Genomic DNA, 26,113 nt, shown 5'->3' with positions numbered 1-26,113 from the left:
TGTGTGTGTGTGTGTGTGTGTGTGTGTGTGTGTGTGTGTGTGTGTACTTATCTACAAAAAGTGCTATGCTAAGTGCTTGGGTTCTGCCCTACCTTTAGACCTTCACTGGGCCCTTAGTTTCCTCAAAACGTAGGTAACCAAACCCAGCTGCTTAGAGCTACAATGTTCCTTGCCCCGGGGCTAGTTGCTAGCTTGGCACGATCACAATCACCTCCTCTGCACCTGCCTCCCACCCCAGCCTGTGTAGGATTCATCACCCTAGCAAGCTGCAGGTGAACAACGCACAGGCCTTGGGACTGGGAAGGGAGGAAAGGAGGCAGAACAGGCAGCGCCTCAGTAGCACCTTATCAGCCTCTGTCAGGCAGTCAGCCTTCCCAGCTCTCCCCTAATACACCTGAGCCATTGGCCAGCCCCCGGGGCTGCCAGTTCCTGGTGTTGGTCTCCATGGCAACCCCACAATTGCTGTTCTGGTTTCTAATGACTTATTGGCATGTGTGGTAATTTGCAGAACTTGGCAGGCAGAGCTTGAGAAGCCAGGAGGAGGAGCTAGAGTCAGTGAGGTGACTTGGCCATAGGGAGGGGCTCCTAGTGTTGACCCAGTCGCAAGCCTTCCTTCCCTACCCCTTCTAGTCCCTGAAGAGTAATAGTCCAAGTTAGGGAGCTGCCTCAGGCCTAAGGCCTCCCCTCTGAAGAGCATCAACTGTCTCCACAGCCCTGTAAAGGAGACAGATGGAAAGGCAGATGTGGACCACAGCTGCTCACCTACCAGGCAGCTTGAGCAGGTGTTCTGCTGTGACAGGTCAGACAAGGCCTGCCTTCCAGCACTCTCTTGCCTACTCGGGGCTCTGGAACAAGGGGTCCCTTCTGGAGCCAGGACTCAGTAGGCTTCATGGGGACAAGAGCAAGGACAGTGTCCACAGTCCCTTAGGTCCTTGCTGTTTCTAGGCCTCTGGGACATTCAAAGAACTAGGGGGTATAGTACTTAATGAAATGCAGGACGCTGTAGGGAGGGGCGAACTGGCCCAGCCATTAAAGAGGGTGAGAGCAACAGGAGCCTGACCTTTCTCTGCTCTGCTTGGGCGAAGCCCCCTGGACAAGGCCATGGGGAGAGGCTGTGGAGCCTCCGCTGCCTTCTTCCTTCACGCAGCTCTGTCTTCCCCTTCGTTCCTGTCACTCTGAAGTCATGGAAGGTGGCTAGTGTGCTGATCCCGGCTTCACCTTTAAAAGTAGCTCCCAATCTAGGTTAGAATCCAGGGCCCACTGCTTACTTGCCGCCTCTACGGCCTTAGTCAGGCTCTTGACTTTTCTTTAAGCTTCAGTTTGCTTATTTCTAAAATGGGATTGACATCCCCAGCTCACGGGATTGTGAGATAAAATCACTTCATATTTGTAAAATGCTTGGTCCGTGGTTGGCCGCAATAAATATCAGAGAATGTTTTTAACAGACTTTTAATTATCTACCCAAATAAACAGGAGCCATGCAATCAATAGCAAAGGATGGACGTGGTGAGGTTTTCTTCTTTAAATATTTGAAATGCCTTCATTTACTCAGTAAATGTTTATTGAGCATCTACTACTGAGCATAAGCATCCAGCAGACCCTGAGCTTTTCTTGGTGTGTTGTGGTTAGGGTGGGACCAGCTGACCTGAGCATTCTCTGAGTGCATAGCATCTCTCAGAATTCTGGTACCCTGTAAGTGGTCCTTGTATGACTGTCTGGCTCTGAGTGGTGCCAGGAGATAGTGCCAAACTCTGCAGAGTATTTTCAGAGCAAACTGGGGAGGAGAACGGCTTAGGGTTAGGAAACTGATGAGTGCTCAGTACTCCTCCACTGTCAAGAGCTTCTGAGGTACTAAGGGACCAGCAAGGACCACTGCGGCCACCAGCTAAAAGAGGAGCAGGAGGTACCTGTTCTCTCCTGCTCAGTAGAGCACATGCTCCTTTGACCAGTGCAGGGACAGAGAGAGGACAGCAAGGGGAGCTAGGACACTTGCTTCCTCCCTGCCAGCACCACGTGTCTTCCTGAGCCCCCCCCACAGCCACCTCTGAAAGGCACACTGGACTCAGGTGTACTGTCAGTGACGCTGGGACCCCGGGGACTGGCTAGCTAGTGGTGTTCTTGCCACTCAGGTTCCCACTGTGGCTCATATCCAGGTGACAATGACTTAGGGGTTCCAGGGATTACTACCTGAACACACCATACTGTCGCTCCTAACCTGGCCTGGAAGCCAGACCTCAGCCGGTTCCCCACACCTACTTTTATTTATGAGAAAGTTAAGCTGCGTGGAAGGGAAATGACTTGCCTGAGGTCACGCCACGTGTTTAGCGCTGTGGGAACTGGACATAAAGCTCCTAATTCTGTCCTTGTGCTGTGCCTGTTACCTGCTTTCCAATTTCCTGGTTTTCTTGGTTGTCCTGATCTAGTTCCCAGATGTGAAAGGAGGCCATTTCTCTAAGTCTCATAGTCACCCTGACTTCCTTACCCCTTTGCCAGCCCCTGGCCTGTTAGGTAAAGCCCTTGGCATCCACCCGTATTTCCCCTCCCCCTTACTCCCGCTTTCCCTGGTATTGTCCCCTCTGTACAATCACCCTCCCCTACATACGCACCCTTCTCTTCTCAAGCATGTCTGTCGCATAGTAAGACCGGTGTCTCTATGGACAGTGCATCCTTCCTGGGGCCCAGCAGCCCTTCGGTGGCTCCTCCCCATCAGATCTTGCTCTGGAGTTAGCCATCGCCTGCCAGTCACCTAGAGGGTCACCCTGCCCTCTGGTGGCCACCTCCTGGTCTCCCAACCTGCTTAGCCAAGCAACCCCACAGCACCATTCCTGAACTTTGGGATCTTGGGTCTATTGAACCCTTTTCTTTCCCTCTGACTCCAGACAGATTCTATGGTCTGTGTTAAGGATCCTTCTGCCAATACCCAAAGCTGTCTAGACTCTCGGTCTTTTTACTGCCCCAAAGCCCCAGGTTTAGATTAATTGCTCTAGCTTTTGGCTGAGGCCAAGCTCACACACACACACACACACACACACACACACACACTCACAGAGCAAAGGCAGATGGGCACATCTACAAGCTCACCATCATCAATCCAACTTGTTCTTCAAAAGTGCCTGGTATTCCTATCACATCCCCCTGGCTCTCCATCCTAACTCTCCGATGACTATTTCACACCCTCCTCCCCAAACCTCTGCCTCCATCAGTGATCTCAGCCGAGGACCTCACCTCCCACCACACAGAGAAATAGCTGTCTTCAGGCAGAACTTCCTAACGTGTCCCTACCAAACCCTCAGGCACACTGACTGCCTCTCATCCTCTGCTCCTCCAGTTGTTTCAGCCCAGGCCACAAGGCACCACAGCTGACCAGTGCTCCCCATGGGTTCTATAGCCTACCCTCAGCCCTCCAGTAGTTTCTCCTGGCTTCAGAAAAAGAAACCAACGACACAATCCTTCCTTAAGCCCAGTTGCGGCCCACACCCTTCATCCTCTCAAGCCAAGTGTCTTGAGAGATTTGGCTCCACTAGTGTGCTCTACTTCACACCGCCCACACCTTCCTCAGCCCCACTCGGGTACGGCTTCCTCCTCCAGCCCTGGGAAGCCTCTCTCCACTCTGCTCAAGCTGGGGAACAAGCTCCATTTGTAGATGCGTTTCCCTCACTTTTGGCACTCCCGCTTTTCTGGGCTTCTCCGACCCCATATAGTCCTGGATTTTTGGATACTCCAATGTCATTTTTTGCTCACTCCTCCTCCTCCTCTCAGTCTTTAAATGTTAGCGGTCCTGGGAAGCTGTCCCTGGTGGCAGTACTGTTTTCTCCCCAGGGATCCCGTCTCCAGGTCACAGCTTCCCAAGAATGGCTCCCCTTATCATCCACATGCAGGTGACATCCAGATCTCTAATCTGTGTCTTTTCAGTTTAGTGCTGTGTCCTCGTAGCCACCGCGGAGGTGATTAAGATGGATATGCCAGGAAACTTTGAAGTTGTCATAGCTAAGCCAGAGTCCTGCTTTTCCTAACTCCCCATGCCCTTTCCACCCCTGCCTCCACCGTGTGGCCTGATTTTGCGAATGTTACCAGCTCATGCTTGCTCTATAAGTCATAGACTAGGTAGGACTCGTTAGCCATTCTTCCTTCACCACCTCAAGCCCAGGGTGGGACCAGGTCCCATCTCCCTATAGAGGAAGATCTTTCGGGGAAAAGCTCAAAGGAGGACTGGGTAGGGTAACTTTATACCTGTAACACCAGTACTCCAGAGATAGAAACAGGAAGAACATGAGTTTGAGGCCAGTCTGGGCTACATAGTGAGATTCTGTCTCAAATAAAACAAAACAAAAGGGCAGAGGGAGCCAAAAAATGAATAAAATTATTAAGTAGTGAATTCATTAAGAATTTTAAGCAATAAAAGAATCTCAAAGCCAAAAGCAGAAGAAGAGGTTGGAGAGCTGGGTCAGCAGTTGAGAGCGCTGGCTGCTCTTGCAGAGGGCTCAGGTTCAACTCCTTACACCCACATGGTCGTTCATAACTGTAACTAGTGCAAGGGAACTTGAGTCCCTTCTGACCTCAACAGACACTAGGCACACGTGTAGTGTACATACATAAATGCAAGCACAGCATAATACACATAAAAATAATAAAAATGAATCAATCTTTAAAAGATGTTTAAGCTGAAGGGAAGTCGGACTCTGAGTGTGGCCTTGGTAGACCAGACGCCCACACCTTGTCAGTGGCCTCTGGGTGTCCCTTCTCTCTTCTCCTCTATCCCACTAGCTGCAGATCCAGCCCAGGAGATCCAAAGTCTCTAGTGCAGGCCCCTCCTCACTGGCCGTTCTTTCAGGAGTAGTACCCTTTCGCACCTGACATTTGGCGCTGTCATTGCAAACTACAGGACTTCACAAGCATTGTGACGCTCAACTGCATTCATTGTCCTCGGTGTCACCTGTGAGAAAGCTGGCGCATGTGTGATGTTTGCTGCTGCACGGCGGAGGAAGCCACAGAGCAGGGGTTCGATGGGTCGCCTGCAGGCACGCGGCTGAGGAACAAGAGAGTTAATTTGGGTCTGGTGCTTGGGCCATCACTCCAATGCTTCTCCTGATGTTCCATGCATGGCCATGCCTGTGGGGAGGGGGAGACGGTTGCAGACTCAAGATGATCACAAGGGATGGAGGAGTCACACAAAACCAGACCCTCAGCAGGTAGAGGACAGGACCGGGGGTACAACCTGCAGCTGAGGAGAGCCAGTTGGGCCTCTCACTTTTTGCAGAGATCTTCCTTTACTCCACACTAGGGACGGAATGCCCCACCCAGAAGCAGAAATACCCAGAGAACCATTGTGAAGAAGGCAGACACGGCAGCTGGTGGAAGACAGTGGCTCCTCGTACCCTCTCCTGAGGAACAAGAGCCATGCGCTCCCTGGCATGACTTCTGCCGGCCTCTCCTCAGCCTTTCACTGCTTTCCATATGCTCTAGTAGAGCCAGCTGCCCTGGGTCCACAGCCACCCCTGCTGTTCCATACCTCTGACCCTGGGGACCTTCACAGCCTCCTCCCCTGGATGGCTCCTCTTCACATCAGCACACACAGTGCTTTCCAGGAAATTCCTCCCACATGCTGTGCACACTCTGCAGAGTCTATGAAATGCCCTTCTCCACTGGTCTTTCTCTTCTGCTGGGTTGGACGCGCCTCAAAAACAGCCTGAGTTATCCACAGGGGTACTCTCACGCTGGCACGCCGTGGTAGCAATAAAATAACACGTATTGAACACTTGTTTTGGGCTGAATGCACTGAATTTTAGAACAGCTTTTTATTTTAAACCAAGTATAGATCCACTGGAGGTACAAAGAAATGGGCAGGGAAGTCCTAAGGAGCCTTCATCCAGCCTTCCCTAGAGTTAACATCCTGCCTAACTACACTGCAATGTTAAAACCAGGAAACCAAGCCGGGTGTGGAGACGCACGCCTTTAACCTCAGCACTTGGGAGACAGGCAGATCTCTGAGTTCAAGGCTAGTGTGTAGTGAGACCCTGTCTTGGAGGATGGGAGGAAGGAAGGAAGGAAGGAAGGAAGGGAGGGAGGGAGGGAGGGAGGGAGGGAGGGAGGGTGAGAGGGTAAGAGGGAGAGAGAGAAGGAGGGAGGGAAGAAAATCAGACAACTGACTTGGTATGACCCATAGCCCTTATGCACATTTCATGTTCATGTGTGTGTGTGTGTGTGTGTGTGTGTGTGTGTGTGTGTAGCTTTGTGTAAGTACAACCAAAATCAAGATACTAAATAGAAACTAGGCATGGTGAACATGTCTGTAATCCCAACAGTTAGAAGGTTGAGGCAGGAGGACTGAAGGTTCAAAGCTAGCCTAGGCTACATAAAGAATTCCAGGCTAGCCTGAGCTACATAATGAGACACTATCTCAAGTTACTAAATAGTATTAGGTAATTAACTAGAGTCAAAGGAGTCTGCTCTGCTGCCCCTTTACGACAATGCATACCCACCAATCTGTTCTGTCACTACGGTTATACTGTATCCAGATGTTCTGTTCTCTGGCACTACAGTTATAGAATGCCCAGATGTTCCATAAGATGAATCTGGCAGGCTGGAATCTTTCACTGTTAGGTTTGGTTTTTCTCCTGCACTTAGATCCATCAAGTCATGGTCCACATCAATCATCCGTTGCCGAGTAGTATTCCGAGATAGGGATGGGCACACTACAGTTTGCTGAACCATTCAGCCACTCACTAGGAGATAATTGTCTCACTCTTGTTTTACAAGTGAGGAAACTAACTCGTCTGGGGTCCCATGACTAACAAGCAGCATTTAATAAATGTTAAATGAGAGAAAACTAATGATGTTTATTGTGCTGAGCTCTGCTGTGTGAGGATGCTATGCTTTTACCCTAGCATCCAGAAAGTCATTCTGCACATAGTAGGTTCTCAGGAAATGCTTGCCAGTAAGCTGCAGCTGTGTTTTTGTGGGCGGGAACCATGTCCAGCTTGTCCTGAGTGCCACCATTTGCAGGACAAGACTTGATAGGCTCAGTATCGTGTCTGATATCTGCACTTTCTCTTTGCTTGGAAAGAGAGGAAAACGGAATTGGAGTGGTAAATATTGACTGCAGACAGGTCTGCCATTGTATCCCCTCAGATGCCCGAAGCTATTGGCTGTCTTGTAATTCCCATATTTGCATAATTGTCTGTATCTCATCTGCAGGCTGCTCGGTTAATCAAAATGCTGAGCAATTGCTGTGGCCCCTGCTTTTTGCCACCATGGCCTTCCCAGAAAGGGCTGGGTCAGGCTGTCAGATCCTGGGTCAGGCTGGGCAGGAGCAGCCTATAAAAACTGCCTGTTGGGTCCTGAACATGCCCTGCCTATGCTGCAAAGTCTGCCTGGGTGTTTCTGCTCATGAAAGGGGTGACAAGTCATGACCACTCCGCAGGACCTCAGGAGGTTTAGCTAAGGAAGATTTGTGGAGCTCTTAGTTCCCAACCTGAGGTGTGGAGCACTAAGTGAGATAAAGGAACCACAAGCTGGACCAGCCTTGTCCTGGGCACAATGCCCAGAGATGTCTTGTTGAGCTCCTCCTGCCACCCTCTCTGTAGAGGTAGGGTAATGAGAACTGCGGTGGTTTGAAAGAAAATGGCTCCCACAGGGAGTGGCATTATTGGGAGTTGTGGCTTTGTTGGAGTAGGTGTGGCCTTGTTGGAGTAAGTGTGTCACCATGGAGGTGGTCTTTGAGGTCTTGTATATGCTCAAGCTTCTCTCAGTGAGATACTCAGTCTACTTCCTTTTGCCTTCTGATCAAGATGTAGCTGGAACCATGTCTGCCTGCAGGCTGCCATGTTCCTCTCCATGACAATAATGGACTGAACCTCTGAACTGTGAGCCACCACAATTAAATGTTTTCTTTATAAAATCTGTCATGGTCATGGTGTCCCTTCACATCAGTATAAACCCTAACTAAGACAAGAACCAACCCCTGCCCATAGGGACACACTAACAATACACTGGGTCCCCACTATAGAGAACATGTGGAAATATGCACATGGCCTTGAAGAGAACCTGAGGTTTGGGCCAACCGAGGCCTCACCAAGGACCACAGGTACAACTGGGCTCTACCTCAAGGAAGAACTCCCCCTTGAAGTGCTTCTGCATAATCAGATCCACCTCGTCAGACACGCTCCAGCACCAAGGTTATATGTGGAGTCCATGTTGACCCTTTTCCTGGAGGGCGCTCCTGTCTGGTTGGGTTCATGCTGGGCATTAAAGAGCAGGTCCCAGACTTCTCAGCAATGATTCCCCATAGACACACAAACTCCCCCTCCCGGGGGGGGGGGGCGTTAGGAAAGCAAATACAGTCTGCTGAGAGTAAATGAGAGTTCATAGTAACTGTGCCCTCAGCCCCCGGAACTTATGAGCACGCTACCATCGGAAGCACAGAAGAGATTGTATACTGACTTCAGTAGGGATTCCCAAAGGGTGGTGTGTTCGAAGTGTATTCTCCAGAGTGGTTCTGTTGGGAGGTTTAGGTCACTGGGGACGTGTCCTCAAAAGGGATTGTAGGAGCCATGTCTTCCTCTTCTCCCATCCCTGGCAAGAAGTGAACCACATGTTCCACACCATGACAGGCTTCCTTTCCAACGGTCCAAAGCAATAGCACCAATCAATCATGACAGAAGCCTCCCAAAGTGAGTTCAATGAACCTTTGCCCTTTGTAAGTTGATGTATCCTGTGTATTTGTTACATTAGTGGAAAGCTGACTAAAACAGTTAGGATGGTAACTGGGGACATAGAATGGACTGTTAGGAAGTGGGGCCACCCCAAGAGCAGAGGGGTAACATATCTGATTTAGGATTGGTTCTAAGAACACAATTAGAAGGTTGGTGCTTGAGGGAACCAATGGGAAGAAAAACTTGGTGCAAAAAAAAAAAATGGTCACTGGTCTAACTTAGGTGGTACAGAGTTTACAAGAAGATGTAAAGAGAGCCTATAAAGAGAAGGATGCAGACGGGCAGAGGTGAGTCCAAGGATGCATGGAACTAAGGAGTCAGGAGTCAAGGTTTTCAGTCTGCTGACTGACCCCAGGACTTCCCAGAGGTGAAAGCTGGGGAGATGAGGATGGATATGGAAGAACCATAAAGTCCAAAACCAACTCACTGAGGCTTAAGCAGGAGGGACCTGTACCTGGGAGTGACAGACCAAGGGACTAAGGCAGAAGAAGGAAAGGAAGTGACTGGGTTTCCTGAGCGGGGAAGCGCTGAGGCTGATCCTAAGAGTCCTTTCCCTGTACACAGAGGGAAGGCAGGTGGGACGGGCAGGCTGGCAGAAGTGGCTCAGAGGACGGGACAGACCACACCTGCCCACGTCCATGGTGCAGACGGTACGCAGCAGTGCATTTTGTTCCCGCGGGCTGTGCTGACTGCCTGGGCAACAGCCAGAGTGGAGAAGGGACCAGGCTGAGGTACTGGATGAGCTAAAATCACACATCTGCGATAGAGCAGTTCTTCCAGTTTCCCGATTTTCTTCCACAGTGGCCTAGGAGGGGACACTTTCCAATGCTTTAACCAAGATGAGGCAGCAGTGACCTAACCCTCCTGCAGAGCCTGGCCCCTTCCGTTGTTCAGCCCATTGCCCCCGGCCTTGCTGTTCAGGGACTTTCTCTACCTAGAAAGCTTCCATTATTTCTCCTTGGCCTGACTTATGGATGGCTCCGATTCCGAGTCCCTCTGCCCTCCACGGCTCCCCTGAGCACTGTTTTTTTTTTTTCCTCTCCTCCTAGATCTGGCAACAGCAGCTTAATAGCCTCCCCAGGGGTCAGGCTGGGAAGATGAATGCTAGCCTGTGGGGGCTGTGTCCTGCCTTTCCATGGGAAGGTGATAGAAGGCAGGGTGCAAAGAATGGACAGCGCAAGCAGACATAGCAAAGGGCTCGTAGGATGAAGCCAGCAGAGTGTCCACCCGTGCTGAACTGTGCTGTGTTGGCTGGAGAGCCCCCAATTGCCTGTCTAATCAGCACTGAGTGGGAGAAGGCAGGGTGTGTTTCCCAGTGGAAAGCCAGGAGAAACCAGATCTGGCTCAGAATGTTCGCTGCGAAGGAGCAAGTGAATAATAGCCACACGCAGGCCCAAGCAGCCTGCAGGGCCGGTGGTAGCTGCCTTTCTTTGTAGGCACACAGAATGAGGGCGGCTATGGCAGGATACTCCAAAACCAGCTGCTTCTCAGTGGGCCTCCCGTGTTGTTCGAGGGTCCCCTGCTAGCCGGGTTAACCAGGAGTGAGAGTTATCACGGCTGTGGTCAGGTGACACCCTCTGCCCCTGCCTGTGCCCCTGCTGGCACGCCCCCACGTCCATGAGCCGAGATGTGTGCACTGCCACCTCTCCTCAGTCAGTGCTGGCCGGTGCCTCCGCTGTACCTTTGGCATCTGTGGTTCAAATGACGGACACAGGAGAGTGCCTGGGGCAGAAAACCTAAGGCTGCGGGGACGTTGCAAAGGCTGTGGAAAGAAAGCAGTGGGAAAATGTGGATCCGTGCTTCCCTTCTGGCCTGGGGTCCTGGGTAATCCTATGTAGCCATGAGCCTCACCAAAGTACTTTGGGCCTCTATTTCCCCATCAAGGCCTTTCTCTCAGCCCAGTTCCCTGAGTCGTTCTGAGAACAGAAAGAGGCCCAGAAAAGTCAGTTTCTGATCCTCATAAAATAAGCTGTATCTTTAGAAGGGCCAGCCCCGATGATAAAAGACTGCAATAGACTTGGAAGTGCTCAGCTTCTACCTAAGTTCCAGGTCCCAGCCACTGACCAACGAACCACTCAGCCTGGGTTCGTCATCCTTTTGACCGCAGATCAGCTTTCCTCCACAGAGTAGAACTCAGCAGCTGCCTCACACAGAGTACTTGGGAAAATACACTAGAGAGTCGTTTCTAGATCCCTAAATGTACTAACTATCACAAGCTGAGGAGGGCGGCAAGGATGGTGGACTGATTCTGGTCCACCACTGTGTGTGTCCACGGCTTTGGACAGGTTGGTGAATCTGTCTTGGTGTCGTCATGTGTAAACCAAGTCAAAGCATTACTCAGTGGTGATGGTCTTGAAAAGGGCCGACACGGATGTAAACTGGTCCCATGTCCTGTGGGTGGCTCCATTCCCTCTTGTCAAAGCCCTCTTAGATCATCAAGTCAAGGGCAGCTCAGAAGACATCATTTGCATGTTTGCAGACACCCGGCCTACCCTGGCATCTGCCTTTGGAAATGCCACATTGTCTGCATCCTCCCCAGGGCAACGTCTCCAGTCACACCTCTTCGGGATCTGGTTTCTTTTTTACCACAGCAGATGCCTGTGAAGAATGCCAGACTGATGTGAGCCACTCTGCAGACCCTGAGATCTTAGGCCATCCCTCTGCTGGGGACCATACTCCCTGGGCAGCTGACCACTTGATGAGGTTGTCCAGCTAGGGGCAGGGACCAGTCCCAGGAGTGCTGGAGAATGCTCCTAGTTTAGGGGAATTTTTCTCCCCTTGACTTCACTTCCTGTCCTGATCCAAGCTGACTCAACTGTGCCACCTGCAGTTCTGACAGCCCTTCCTTTACGCCACAGCCTGGCCAACCTCTGACCTTCCCAGTCAAGGGCATCTGAGAGCCCGTCACCACCTAGCCACCTGTGTGGCTCCTGGAAAAATAGTACTTGAACCATTAGGACCCTTTGTCTAGACAGTTGTCGAAGCTTCTCTGCGATCTCATCTGCCCTGTGGACTACCTGCTCCAAATATCCTTAAGGGTAGGGAGCATTAAAAATGCAGAGTCCCCGTACAATGAATACATAATGAAAAAATTAATAATACGTTTGCAGTTCAGACTGGGGGTTCAGAAACCTGTACTTCAAATAAGCTCCCATGAGATTAATAAGCACAATAAGGTTTGAAAAAACACTTGGGGAAACCCCCCCCATGTTACATTGAGGTAGAATTAAGAACAAGCGTATTCTCTGTGTGCAACTTGATTAACTCACATGTGAGATGTACGGGGTCTCCAAGTCATCACTCCCAGATAGAGGCCTAGAACACACAGCACCCCCCTCGTTCCTATGCATTCTGTAACAGGAGGAGGGGACTGCCGTTTGGAGCCTGGCAGCACAGATTCATCTTCCCTGTTTCTAACTCCACCTGAATGGAGTACGTATGACTTCTTTCACTCAGCATTATGTCAGCGCTGCCTATGTTCAACGGGGCAAACCACCTCTCTGTATCAAAGCACCCACCGTGTGCTTTGGCCTCTCCTGAGACACCTAGAGAAGTCAGGTCTAACCCTAAATCCTTGCCACCTCCGTTCCCCGCTCCTCCTGGCTCAGCCTTGTGGAGACCACATTCAAGTATGGCGTCCACATGTAGGGGTGTCATTCTTCAAGCCTGAGTACAGGGGAGCCTCAGCGGCTGGGGAGACCCTGGGCCGGCTCCCGCCGGTTCCTCTCTAGACAGCGACTAAAGTTGTTCATTTGCTGGCTGTGGGTTGCTAGAGAGTCCAGGCACACTCCAGGTGAAATTGGCCAATTCCATCTACAAATGAAGAGACAAATGAGATGGAAATTGCACAGAACAAGCGTCCTCCTCGCGTGTAGGTATCGGAGCTGACACACTGCGCCGTGGAACTGATTCCAGTCCTTCTCTGCAGCTGGGTGAGAAGGGCTTTCCTAACAGTGGGAAGCACCATCTCCTCCCCAACCCAGCCAGGCAGAGGAGCAGCCTAAGAGGCTCCTGGGGGAAGATAGAGGGTGTGTGTGTGTGCGTGTGTGTAGGTATGTGTGCGTAGGAGTGTGTGCGTGTGCACAGGTGTGTAAGAAAGAGAGGAGAAAACAAGCAGAAGACACTGGCCAGGTACTAGGAAAAAAAAAAAAAAAAGTGGCGTTCAATCCCCCCTCCTCCAAAAACCTCAAAATTTCAAGTATCTACTCCGTGCCAAGCCCCGTGCTGGGTGTTCTGACTGTAAAAACGAACAAGATCTGCCTCTAAGAGTCCTTCACCCAGGGGTGGAAAAGCAAGTGACAGCGATGGCAGTAGAGAGGGCGGGGAGACGGGGGACACATTTATAGATGAGGGAGAGAAGATCTGGGAGGAGCAGGGCAGGAAACTAAAGAGGAGAAGCGGAGGCCCAGAGAGGGTGGCCAGGAGGATGCCCTGGGAAGAGGCCACAGACGCCCTTGCAGGCAGCAGCATTAGTCCCTGGTAAAGGGTCAGCCCAGGACAAACCACGTGTGGTGTCTTCTCCCTGTTATGTAAGGAAGTTTAAAGAGCCAGGGTTTCTCAGATTCTGGGTCTCTGTGGCATCCATTTTCTTTGTTAAGAGAGTTGCAGAGAGGCAAGGAATGCAAATTTGTTTTCATATGGACCCCAGCTAAATACAATTTTAGTAATAATAATAATAGCAAACACTTATAAAGCACTTACCATGAGCCAGGCTGTTCTGAGCACTTCACACATATTAACTCATTTGCATAGTAAGTATGCTAGGAGGAAAAAAAAAGCAACCCATGATGCATTTCAAAGCCAAACAGAAATGACTTTTGAACTATACAACACCCATACACAGCCTAGGAACTCTGTACCAACCACCCCCGACCAGGTGAGCATGAAATAGAAGGCCTAAGAAGCAGGTTTCAGAGGAGTTCCAGGGAGTCTTGAGTAATTCTAGACCTTAGCAGGCCAACAGGCTCATTGTCTCCCTCCTTTACCACTGAGCTGACACTCCAGGGCAAGCCCCAGGCAAGGCTCTCGGGCTCGGAGACCCTGGAGACATCATGAAGGATGTGACCAGCATTAAGGGGAGAGTGGCTTTCTCTCTGGGGACTGTTCTGCTCCAGTCCATGTGCATCACATCGTTGCAGATGTTGCAAACATGATTGCCACTGGGGAACTAGTTTCCATAGCGACAGAGGTACAGTGGACCCTTGACATTCTTAAGGGATACAGCCCAGCCCTTCATGAGTCTATGAATTAGGAAGGACGCATCGTCCCCCCATAAAATGCAGTAAAGTATGGCTTGGGAATGTAATGAATGGCTAGCAAGGGTATAGTCACCTGACTCCCAGCTGCCCAGTGCCCTCCGAGGACCAGTCTCAGCCCGTACAGGTCAGCAACATAGACTGCATTGTGTCAAATCACATCATTTCATCCTAAACCTGAAATTCTAGAGTCTGCTGCAGCAGTAGCTGGGGGGGGGGGGGGGCATTCTGGTTAGCATAACAGACTAAATACATCCGAGAGTCTCTCTGCTGCCTCCCAAGCCACACTGAAATGAAGGTAACCGACGGGCAGAGAGAAGCAAGCAAAGCTAATAAGCAGCATCCATCCCATTATGGAAATTAAAGAGAGTACATTGACTTGGCAGAGAACAAAAGGGCTCTTAGAGGGCTGCAGGGAGGGCAGAGAGGAGGGCCGGGCAGACTCCCGCCACAGAGGCTCAGACACCATGGTCCTGAAGGTGTGGTATGGAATAGGGACACCCTAGGGCACCTCCTAACTTCATCTCATCCTGTGGCTGTCCCCACCTGACCCCCAAGTACCCGGAGAGAACTTTGTTTCCCAGATAGGCTGATCAAGAAGTGAGCCCTTGGGGCACGAGTATATGTGGGAGTGGAGATGGAGGGTTGACCAAAGCCTGCAGGTGACGCCAAGGGGCCCTTTACCCCCTTTCTCCAGCAGCTGTAGGAATGCTGGGGGCGCTGGGAGCATGGGTGCTGAGCCCTCGCACAGTGACACCTGCCTAGTCACCACTCTGCTTGGGCATGTGGAACTGTTAATCAGTCTTTCCAGTCCTCCCTCATGAACGCAAACCATTAATCAAGAACTATGCAATTTTAAAAGAAAACATCTAATATTGGGGGATAGGTAAAATAAATAGAAAATAATGTGAAAAAAAATCAAACATGGTGATGAAGGAAAAGGGGAGGCCCATTAGGACACCAGACCAATGTAGTTGATATTCTCCAAGAGACAAGGAGATAGTATGTCCATAAAATAAGAACACAGGATGCTTTTTAAAATTGGGGATTAGTTCACACATCCTAAAAGTCATACTGTCACAGCACACAAATTGGTGGGGTTTTGGAGATTCACAAAGCTATGAAGTCATCAACCCTAATTCTAAAATATTTTCATAATTTCCCCCCCCAAGGAACCCTGTGCATATTAATAGCCACTCTCCCCCCCCCCCAGCCCTGGAGACTGCTAACTCCTTCCTGTATCTATAAAACAGCCTACTCTGACGTTTCACATCGGTAGAATCATTTAGGATGTATTTTTTCCATGTTTGGCTTTTTGCACTGACATGTGTTCAAGGTTCCATGTTGTTGCACACATTGTTGCTGCATTCCTGGATGCGATTAGACAACAATGCTGCAATTCATGAATATATTTTATTCTATTTGTTACCTATTGCATTTTAACCATGCTGGTAGGCTTTTGAATAATTTAGTCTCCTTAAGGGGAGTTGTAGAAAAAATGAATGAGCTCTTGGAAATTTAAAGTATGTTCTGTCTGGATATAGTGGCTCATACCTGAAATTCCAATTCATGAAGCAAAATAGGAGGATCAAGAGTTCCAGGCAAAACAGGAGGATCAGCCTGGGCTACATATCAAGACACTTTCCCAACACACTAAGGTCTGGGATGTAGTTCAGTGGTAGAATTTTTCCCTAGCATGCATGAGACTCTAGGGTTGGTCGCTGGCACTGTAAATACATATCTATACAATCTGTGGGTGTTCTTTTTCCTTAAATAATGATGTTACTTTTTAGATTGCAAGGGTCTTCTTGGTGATGGGCACAATTAATGAAAGAGAGAGAAAGCCCCACTAAAGCTAAATGTAACAACATAGATCTGTTGTTAGGACAGGATTTGGGAAGCTAAGATAGGAAGCTTGCTTGAATCCAGGAGTTTAGGAACTATTGTAAGGAACATGTCAAGACCCTGTCTCACGTTTTACAATACTGAGGATAAAACAAGATTCTGTGAGCATCCAGAAACCCAAAGATAGGTTTTGGGATGCAGCAGACTTCTCTATGGCTACCATAGCAGCAAGCAGATGATAGAACGGTACTTTCAGAAATGCCAGGAACGGCTGTTTCAATGTCAAATCCTACCAAAATGTCAGTCACCCATGCAGATTGAATAAATATGTGTAAGCATGCGGATTTTCAAGAAATTTACTTCTTTTTTCCAAAGCAACAGGAAGGATCTGGGAAGATGGCTCAGCAGTTAAGAGCACTTACGGCTTTTGTGCGATGCCAAGTTCTTGCAGGGCTCCAGGGATTGACCTGGCTGGGGCAGTGAAGGAGTGAAGAAAAGACAAACACACGGAAAAGCTGGGTCTCAGCACCCTGGAAACTTAGCCTGTTTAGTATGTAGAGCGGCAGGGTTACAGCATACAGCTGAATGGAGGAGGCAGGTTTATGAATCTCAGGAGGAATGGTCTCTGTAGGGGAATAGTGTTCGGGCTATAGTCATGGTGCAGGGACAGGGAAAGCTACAACTGGACATTTTTTGCACATACTGTCAACATGTGTACTAGGATCCCCTAGGAAGGCTTTGCCATCCTTTGAGCTCCACCTGGCGAAGGCATTGCCACTGCCATGAGGCAGAGGCACTAGGGTCCTTGGTATAGGCTTCCCATGTCAATAACACACGTTTGCTCAGGGCTTCATCCACGCAGGCCTTCCTCTGCTGCCCACAGCACAGGATCTGGGTTTGGTTCCCAGCGCCTCCATGGCAGCTCACAACCACCTCTATCTCCATTTCTCGAGTTCTGACTCCCTCTTCAGGCCTCTTAGGGCATTGTGTGCATGTGGTACACAAACATGCCTGAAGGCAAAACACTCTACACATGAAATAAAATAATAATAATTTTCAAAAGCAACTGGAAACCGGGCAGTGGTGGTGCATGCATTTAATCCCAGTATTCTGGAGGAAGAGGCAGGTAGATCTCTGAGTTCGAGGCCAGCCTGGTCTACGGAGCAAGTTCGAAGGAAGCCAGGAATGCACAGAGAAACCCGTCTCAAAGAAAAAGAAAAAGGCAACTGGAAGATAAACTATATCGAAAACAAGATCTGAAAAAAAGATGACATCAGACCAGGAATAGAGATAAAAACTGTTTGCCACCGTAGGACAAAGCTGAAGGCTGAAGAGACAATGCTAGAATGTGACAGCAGTCAGCCCTGGGAAGCAGAAGGGAGCTTCGCTTAAATTACCTCCACGCTCTTCTGTGTTTTCTCATTTTTCAATAATAATGTTGTAGCGTACCTACCAATGGCTGTGATTTGTCACGTGCAGATCCTGAGAGCCAGCAGGCAGGAGACAGTGCTAAGGAAACAGAAATAACAGAAGCTAAGAGATGGGTGGCTCTGAGGCCACGGTACAGACCCCAGAGCCAGCACCCTAGATTACAGATGCCCATGCAACACGCCATTGCCATCAGCCACATCTACTTGCACGCCCTGCTGGCTGGAAAGCTACCTCAGGGCAGACACGGGGTCTTGCTTAGCTTATATACCACCTGCCCCTGTCCCTGGCAGAGAGAAGGTAGCATCGACTCGGAATGAGAAAGAGGGGAAAAAGAGAATGCCCAGGTATGGCGTGAGGGTTTCAGGACACAGATTCCAATCCCAGCCTCAGCTGCATGGCCCTGTCTCTTACACTCTTGGTTACAAAGGAGGGTAAAAGTGCCCTTGGGCTAGGTGCAGGAATCCACACTACACATTTAGGACAGTCTCCGGTGGGTCCCAGCATAGAGGCCAGTTTATCATTACTTCACAGCAGAGGAGCAGAACCCAGAGAAGCCTGGGGATCCCTGACATTTAGAATTCAGTGGAGAAGCCTTGTGCTTTCGTCCTCCCTGTGAGCGGCAGACACTGAGTTCTGAGCATGTGCTTCTGGGTAGGCCCAGACCTGGCCCACCGTTTCTTCCACTGGAAAACAAGAAAGCAAAAGGAGGCAGATGCTGAGGTCTCTGCTGCATTAATTCTGACCTGAGGACCAGCTCGCCTTGCTTAGGGGTGGGAGCTGCCCAAGGAATAAGCCTAAGGTGTGAGTAGAAGTGAGGAAGACTCCGCCCCCAAGCTCTCTCAAGACTTTGCCTGTGTGAGTCCAGAAAAAGAGACAGTGGCTTCCAAGGCAGACGCCGCCGCCTTGAGACAGCAGGGTGGACCCAGCTTCACATCTGAATCACCTGCTTGGGGGCTGGTCCCCTGCATAGGTCTGTGGACCCCACCCTCAGAGCAGCAGGGTAGACTGAAGGAACGTGGAGTTTGCGTGCTAGCCGGGCTCTGTGGTTCTTGGATATACTCTCTGCCTTCCGTTTGTTGTTTTCTCTTTTTGAGACAAGGTCTCACGTAGCCCAGGCTAACCTTAAACTTGCTTTGTAGCCAAGGATGGCCCTGAATTGCTAATCCTCCTGCCTCAGGTTCATGAGTGCATATGCCAGCAAGCTCAGCTTTGTTCAGCAAGGGACTGCAGTCTAGGGGTTGGAGGGTGTGGCTCTCCTACGCATCAATGGTGGGAAACAGCCACCACTTATCCAGTCCCTGCTCCACACGGATCACTTTTTGACATCCTTAATCTTCACAACCACCCTGAAAAGTAGGTATTACTACACTAATTGTACAGAAGAGGAAACTGAGACCTGGGGCAATTAGCTTGCCAGACTTCAAACAGAATGAGACAAAGCCAAATCTGTCACCAACCCTTCGCTCGTCTCCAGTGCCCACACACCCACTCCTAGGTAGAGGGAGCGGGAGGGGTGAGTGGCGGGGCAGGCAGGAGGGTCTCCTGCCTGCCCGGCTTTCCCTCCCTCTCTTTCCGCTTCTGTGAAGTCTTCAGTGTACCACCACTGTTTTGACAGACCTTGACACTGTCCACCACCTTTCTCTTCCCTCTTTTCCAGCCTCCTATTGTCTCCCTAATTAAAGACGGCTTGAAAAATTCCCCCTGCAATGTGCCGCTTGGCAGTGTGCCAGCACCCTGCTGGAGAAGGCAACAGTAGGCACCTGGTGCCTTGGCACATGGAGACACCTGAGCACCTGTAGGGGCCAGCTGGGGAAGGGGGGCAAAGAGGAGGGAGGTGACCCGGGGCAGGCCAGGACAGGGGAGGGGAGGCTGCCAGTGTGTGTCAGGTGGGCGGAGGGCTGGAGAAATGGGTCTCTTCTCAGATACTCAGTTTTCATCCCCGAACTTTCCTTACTTGTTCCCAGCAGCCCTCATTTCCTGCCTTGCATCTGAGAGAACTCCCCTCAGGATACCTTCACCCCAGAGCCTCTGCCCAGCCAGCTGTTCTGTCTGCCAATCGTGGGTTCTCCCCTGCCCCAGACTGGAGAGGTTTGGGGCTAACGCTGTAAGATGGAGGCAAGAGCCCCGCCTCTCTCCTCATCATCATTCCGGTCTCGGTCCACAAGTCTCTTCCAAGAGGCCGCCTGAAATACAGGAGTCCCACGTCACTGCCCTGTTACCCTGGCTCGGGTTTCTATTGCTGCCATGACATGTCACCACAGCCACAGTGGCTTCGAGTCTCACACTCGTCAAGTCCCCTGGTCCTGCCCCTAGGGCACAGATCGAGCTGTGCTGACAGACTCTTTTCTCAGATTTAGGCTACTAAAGGCCAAATCAGGGTGTCAGGCAGACCATGGGGCGGGGGGCATCTGCTCTATGCCCGACTTGTATGGTTGGTGACATTTAGGTCCTAGTGTAGAACCAGCATTGTTTCTAGGCTGGCTATCAGCCGAGGGCCATTCTTAGCCCCCAGAGGCTTTCAGCTGCCCTTTGCACAGCTCCCTGCATCTCTGAAGCAGTGAGACATAGATCAGATCCCAAAATGCTGGAACTTTCCTGCTCCCAGCTAGAGAAAGACCCTTCTCTGGAGGGTTCACCTGCTTAGAGCCATCCTCCTCAGATAACCATAGACACTCTCTAACCTGGAAGTCTTTTGCCGTGTGAGGTAGCAGAGTCACCATGTTTCAGAGTGGAGGTCTTTAGAGGGCTGTTTGCCTACAAAGTGCCTTCTGAGCCCTTGCCACCTTCGTCACACGCAGTGTGAGGACCCATGTCACCCCCATGAGACCAGCAACAAAGACCCCCTTAGTGCTTGGCACAGAGTGGGCTGTTGGGCTTGTTGAATGTGTGAGCATTATGGTGGCCAATAAATCCCCAAGGGAAAAGAAAGCATCTGGAAAACCCAAGGAGGCTTCCCAGGGCCCAGGGCCCTCTAGCCTTATGGCAGGTGGGGTCAGTCATGCAGGCCACAGCTCCCTCCAGCCCTGGCCCTGCATGGGGATCAGTAAGGTCAGAAGTGAGACCACCGCTGCCGGCTGCCTCAGGGAGTGCTGTCCAGGTGGAGGCTGGGCCTGCCTCCCTTCACTGGGTTCGAAGCCAGTACACCTGGGATTTCAAACAATTAATTTCCCCAATCTGCAAAACGATCAGCTTCTGAGGAAAAACAATTAGCCCACTGCAAATTGTAATTGTCATCTCACTACTGATTTTAATTTGGACTAATGAGGGCTAAGTGATTCCGGCTGCCTCCGACTCCCACTGTCCCCATCCCCACCCCCAGGCCTAGGCCCTCACCTGCCAGTGGGTAGTTAACCCTCAGCTGCCCATCCTGCAGCTGGGGCTGAGGGGCCTTTTAGGACTGGCACAGTGCCCAGGGTGGGTGCAGCAGGAAGAGGGAAAGACGAGAGTCTCTGGCCCTCAGGGAAGCTGCATGTTTACAAGGCTCATAGGCAATCAAAGTTTTATTGAATGGAATTGACTATGGGCTTGATCCTTGTCACAGCCAGTTACCTCTGGCTGTGCAGTCTCAGGAGGCCGGCTTTCAGAAGCATCTGTCGGCCTCCCTCTTGCCAGGGAGTCTCTACCTGGCCTTGCTCCTACCACCATCCTGCCTTGATACAGCAGCTGAGAGAATGCTTAGTGCTCACATCTGCCAGCTGTTGGGGTCAGTAAGGTAGTGACCTTGGTCTGGTTAGTCTATCTCTATTTCCTGATAAACAAATCAAGGCCTGGAGAGAGAGGGTCTCGGTCAAGGTTGGAACCCTGCAGGACCCCAGAACTCTTGCTGCTTTTTGTCAATGCTTGCAGAATCTCTTACCCCCGCCCCCCATGTATTTCTTAAAGTGCTTGCTTGTGGTCCACACCCACAACAACACCTGCTACATCCAAGGCTGCAGGAAAGATGGAAGAAACATCTTCTGGCCCATGTGTTCTTCTGCCCTGACTATTTCGCACCCCCACTTAGCCCCGTGTCTGATTGGAGTGGTGTCATTTATTTAACCATCCAGCTATGCAGTCATTCTCTACTACAGCTGTGTGCTGAGAACCAGGCCAGGGTCTGGGGATGAGAAGAATAATCCCCCACCTGCCCTTCAACCTTCCTAATAGACTCCAGATATGGAGCCCAAAGTCCCAGCCCCCAGAAGCTGTTCTTCGGCGTTAGTGGTCCCCTGGGGCCTGAGCAGCAGCAGCAGCAGCAGCAGCAGCAGCAGCAGCAGCAGCAGCAGCGAGGGAATGTACTGTTTCCCCCAGCTCCTGTCTCTTATTGCAGAGGGAGCCACTTAGCTACCCTTCTCAGTCCCTGTGGCTCGAGGACGTGTTTGGGACAGGAATCCTGAGCTCTGGTCCTGGCTTTGTCCTTGATCTGTTCCATGGCCTTCTACAAATCATTTTCTCTGATCTCCTCAAGCTTGAAGGTAGGGCCTTGGCTCTGGAGCATCCACCAGGTTGTGGGTGACTGGAAGATACTCACGCTACCCAGCCTGCTGCTGCTTTTCAGGTGCTTGCAGAAGAAGCAGAGTAGAGGGTTCCACTCTGCTCAGAGAGGTGAAGATCTAGGCCCGCTACCACCCTGAATAACCCTGAGTCCAGAGCTTCAGGTCCCTCATCTGAAAAGTGGGGGTGGTAGTGCCCAGCTGCAAGGGAACAAGTAGTCCTGGCCCAATGAGTCCACCCTGCAAGGCAGAGAGGACCATGTAACGTAACGGGTTTGGGGTGGACACTCCAACCGAGGCTCTGCAGAGCTAAACGTGTATCCATCGGGACATGGGGAAAGTAAAGGATTTTCTACTTGCCTTCCTGGGGCCTTGGGTGCAGGATCTTTCAGGCTTCTTCCAGCTCTGTCATGCCAGGCATCTGCAGTAAGACCCATGATAGTGAGAGCACCGTGTAGGTGGTCCCTTCACCTGTGCTCTGACCTGGTCCCTCTCTCTGGCCCCACTGCCAACCCCTGACTCAACCAGTTGTACTCTGTGCTCTTCTGCTCTTTCTGACAGTTCAACTTTATCAGAGTCCCCGTCTTAGTCAGGGTTTCTATTGCTGCAACAAAACACCATGTCCAAAAAGCAAGCTGCGAAGGAAAGGGTTTTTTGTTTGTTTGTTTGTTTGTTTGTTTTTGTTTTGTTTTTCGAGACAGGATTTACTCTGTATCTTTGGAACCTGTCCTGAAACTAATTCTTGTAGACCAGGCTGGCCTCGAACTCACAGAGATCTGCTTGCCTCTGCCTCCCGAGTACTGGGATTAAAGGTGTGCACCACCACTGTCTGGCTGAGGAAAGGGTTTATTAGACTTACACTTCAGTATTGCTGTTCATCACTGAAGGAAGTCAGGACAGGAACTCCAACAGGGCAGGATCCCAGACGCAGGAGCTGATGCAGAGGCCATGGAGGGGTGTGCTTACTGGCCTGTTCAACATGGCTTGCTCAACCCACCTTTTTATAGAACACAGGACCAACAGGCCAGGGATGGCACCACCCACTGTGGGCTGGGTCCTCCACCATTGATCACTAATTGAGAAAATACCTTAGAGCTGGATCTCATGGAGGCATTTCCTCAGCTGAGGCTCCTTACTCTGATGGCTCTAGCTTGTGTCAGGTTGACAAACAAAACCAGCCAATATAGTCCCTAAGTAAGTGGTAGAGGTAGGATTTGAACCTAAATCTCTAATCCACAGTTTTCTGTAGAAATAGAAGAATACAGCCTACAGCGTAATGGTGCTATTTGAATGAATACATTAAACAAGTAAAAGGAAAGAGGGAAAATTATTATCACCAAACCTATACACAAAAATATTATTTCAGGGGCTCGAGCAATGGCTTGTCAGTTAAAACACACACATGCACACTCACACGCACACACACAATACATACATATAATTGCTATTCTTGAAGAAGACCTAGGTTCCATCTCAAGTACCCATGTTAGGTATGTAGTCTTGTGTACAGCCCAGCTCCGTTTGGACCCTACATGTACATACACACACAGCTACAGCTACTCAGTGGCCACTTGTGAGGCTGCCGCATTGGACAATTCAGGTCACTGTTCTTAGTTACAAAGTGACCCATGGCAAAAACCTAAGCCACCTCACCTGGCCTGGCTTCACCTGTATTTCAGATTGTCCTGGCCTCTGTCATTCTTCTTTAGGCTCTTTGGGGGTAACATCCACTTCCGTTTCCACTCATCTGCCCACCTGCTGTCTCTGGCATGGAGGGCAAGAGGGTGCTCTGTCCAATCTTAGCCTCTATGACCACGCCCTCTTTCCAATCTTAGCCCTTGGGACCACGCCCTCTTTCCAATCTTAACCTCTGGGACCACGCCCTCTTTCCAATCTTAGCCCCTGTGACCACACCCTCTTTCCAATCTTAGCCCCTGGGACCACGCCCTCTTTCCAATCTAGCCTCTGGGACCACGCCCTCTTTCCATCCTTAGCTATCCTGAAGAAAGCCTTGTTGTCAGCTTTTCTCACCTTTAAGTCCTGAGACAAAGGAGGCAAATGTTCCTCATTTACATTCAGGTCCTCCCTGAGGTTTCGGCCTGTTGAATGGCACCTCTATCAAAACATCACATTCGGAAATGTCAGAGTGGCTTTTGATACGCCATCTGTCACTCTAAGGGTGGCAGACAGACACAGTGACAGTGTAGTATATCTAATGCACAGCGGGGGCCTCTTTTGCAATTATGTAGTATTTTATTTAGTCCATGTGACATGAAATCTCCTGAAGGAAGGAAATGAATAATTATCCCCACAGGCCCAGCTCCCAAGGCCCTTCTGCTCCTTTCTAGCCTGTGTTGCTCCTTCTTTCCTTTGCTAACTGTACTCAGAGTCTTCCAGTCAACAGAGACCAGCTCTGAGCTGCTTCTCTCCCAGGGCTTCAGCAGTCAAGCCAGCCACTGTCTTGGTAGCCCCGACACCCACAAAGGAAGTATGTGAGTGTTGCTGGGACCCTGGGCTGGGCTGTGAATCAGAGTGGCCCACCTGGGTCCTGGCTATGCTGCAACTCATCTCTGCAGGAAGGAGGTCCGCCCAGTTCCTGGCCATTAGCCCCGCTTCTCCATCCTCTCCTCCCACACTCTCCAGCTCCTTAACTGTGGCTCTCCATCCCTCTTTTCTCTTAACTTCAATGGAAACAACAGAGTTTATTGGGTTATTTTTTTTAAAGGAGCATTCGTGAAAAACTAAAGAAAAATAGTAACACACATATAAAAAAGGGAAAATGCCAAAAAGCAAAATAAGTACCTACCAAGTGTTTTCAGATCATTTATTTCTGATCCAAATAGCGGCACCAAGTCCCTGGGGAGATGTGATTGGGTCCCAGCAGCTTGGTCCCAGCCTTTCCTGTGTCTCTCCTGTGTCTGAGATGCCTGTCTTTTCCCACACAGACCACTTCTTCCTCACTTCTCCCTCCAACCCTCCTCTCCATGCTTTGATCTGCAGACTTTGGCCAGGTAGTACAGATGACCACACACGGTGAAATGGCAAGTCACCAACTGGTCAGGGATGTCACCAAACCAGAGAAGGAGCCATTTGGGAGCTTCTTGTAAGTAGAGAGGGCACCCCCGCTTCACATGGTGTCACTTAGTAGAGGATGCCTTAGAAGCTGATGTTGGGACCCACATTGCATGCTGTCTAGTACCTCAACAATGAAATAAGCCAATTTTCTATCCATACAGACAGACAGACACATATGGATGTGTGTGTGTGCGTACATATATTCACCTATCCAACCATCTACTCACCCACCTACCCATCCATATTTCTATCAGTAATCCATACTGTGAGGGTTTATATTGCTTTGAAAAAAAAATGACCAAAAGCAAATTGGGGAGGAAAGGGTTTATTTGCCTTACACTTCTACACTGTAGTCCACAATTGAAGGAAGCCAGACAGGAACTTAAACAAGGCAGGAGCCTGGAGGCAGGAGCAGATGCAGAGGCCACAGAGAGGGAGGGGCTGCTTACAGGCTTTCACCTCGCTGCTTGCTCAGTCTACTTTCTTACAAAACCCAAGACCACCACTCCAGGGGTAGCACCGCCCACAATGGGCTGGGCCCTCCCTTATCAGTCGCCAATTAAGAAAATGCCCTACAGATATACCTACAACCCGATCTTATGGAGGCATTTTCTTAATTGAGGTTCCCTCCTCTCAGATGATTTAGCTTGTGTCAAGTTGACATAAAACTACCCAGCACATGTACATACTTGCATACATATACACATGCATACATTCACCATCCATCCATGCAGTTACCACTCACCCATCCACCTATCTATCCACCCATGTATTCATCCATCTGCTCACCCAGACATCTGTCTCTCCACCCGGCAACCCATACATACATCTACGCATCCATCTGTCCATCACTCATATAAGCAACTTTTCTTGTTACTGTGACACAAACAGTTTAAGGGAGGAAGGGCTTGTTTTGGCTCACAGTTCAAAACTACAATCCATTATAGTGGAGATGTCATGGCAACAGCAACTTCAGGCAGCTGGTTACACTGTATTCAGAGTCAGGAAGCAGAGCCAAATGAATGCGATGTTCAATTAGCTTTCTCCTATTTATGAAGTTCAGTACCCCAGTCCATGAAATGGTGCTACCGATATTTAGAATCAGTCTTCCCACATCAATTAATCTAATCTAGATAATCCCTCATAGAAATGAACCCATACTTGTCTCTTCAGTGATCCTAGATCCTGTCAAGTTGACAATCAACATTAGCAATCATATCACTCACTCACCCACCCACCCCTCCCCTCACTCACCTACCCACTCATCCATCCATCCACCCACCCACTCACCCACCCATCCATCCATCTACCCACTCACCTACCC

At 50.2% G+C, this 26,113-nt stretch overlaps 2 protein-coding genes across 2 annotated transcripts in view; one reads left to right on the top strand and one right to left on the bottom strand.

The window, feature by feature from the left end:
- Lrrn2 (leucine rich repeat neuronal 2) overlaps positions 1-26,113 on the top strand; it is a 59,535-nt gene that overhangs the window by 9,954 nt on the left and 23,468 nt on the right. The window lies entirely within an intron of this gene.
- LOC126504980 (uncharacterized) overlaps positions 1-26,113 on the bottom strand; it is a 50,748-nt gene that overhangs the window by 9,219 nt on the left and 15,416 nt on the right. Inside the window, exons 3-5 of the mRNA XM_050147605.1 lie at positions 13,697-13,751; positions 11,587-11,742; positions 9,338-9,404 (exon numbers count right to left, since the gene is read on the bottom strand). Of these exons, the coding sequence (XP_050003562.1) occupies positions 9,338-9,404; positions 11,587-11,742; positions 13,697-13,751 (278 nt within the window). The remainder of the gene's footprint in view (positions 1-9,337; positions 9,405-11,586; positions 11,743-13,696; positions 13,752-26,113) is intronic.

The sequence above is a fragment of the Alexandromys fortis genome, unplaced genomic scaffold (genome assembly GCF_014885135.2).
Source record: "Alexandromys fortis isolate MF-2015 unplaced genomic scaffold, M_Fortis_MF-2015_v1.1 scaffold_58, whole genome shotgun sequence".
In the NCBI taxonomy this organism is placed as follows: Eukaryota; Metazoa; Chordata; class Mammalia; order Rodentia; family Cricetidae; genus Alexandromys; species Alexandromys fortis.
The sequence above is the reverse complement of the archived record's forward strand: the minus strand, read 5'-3'. Positions and strand labels throughout refer to the sequence as shown.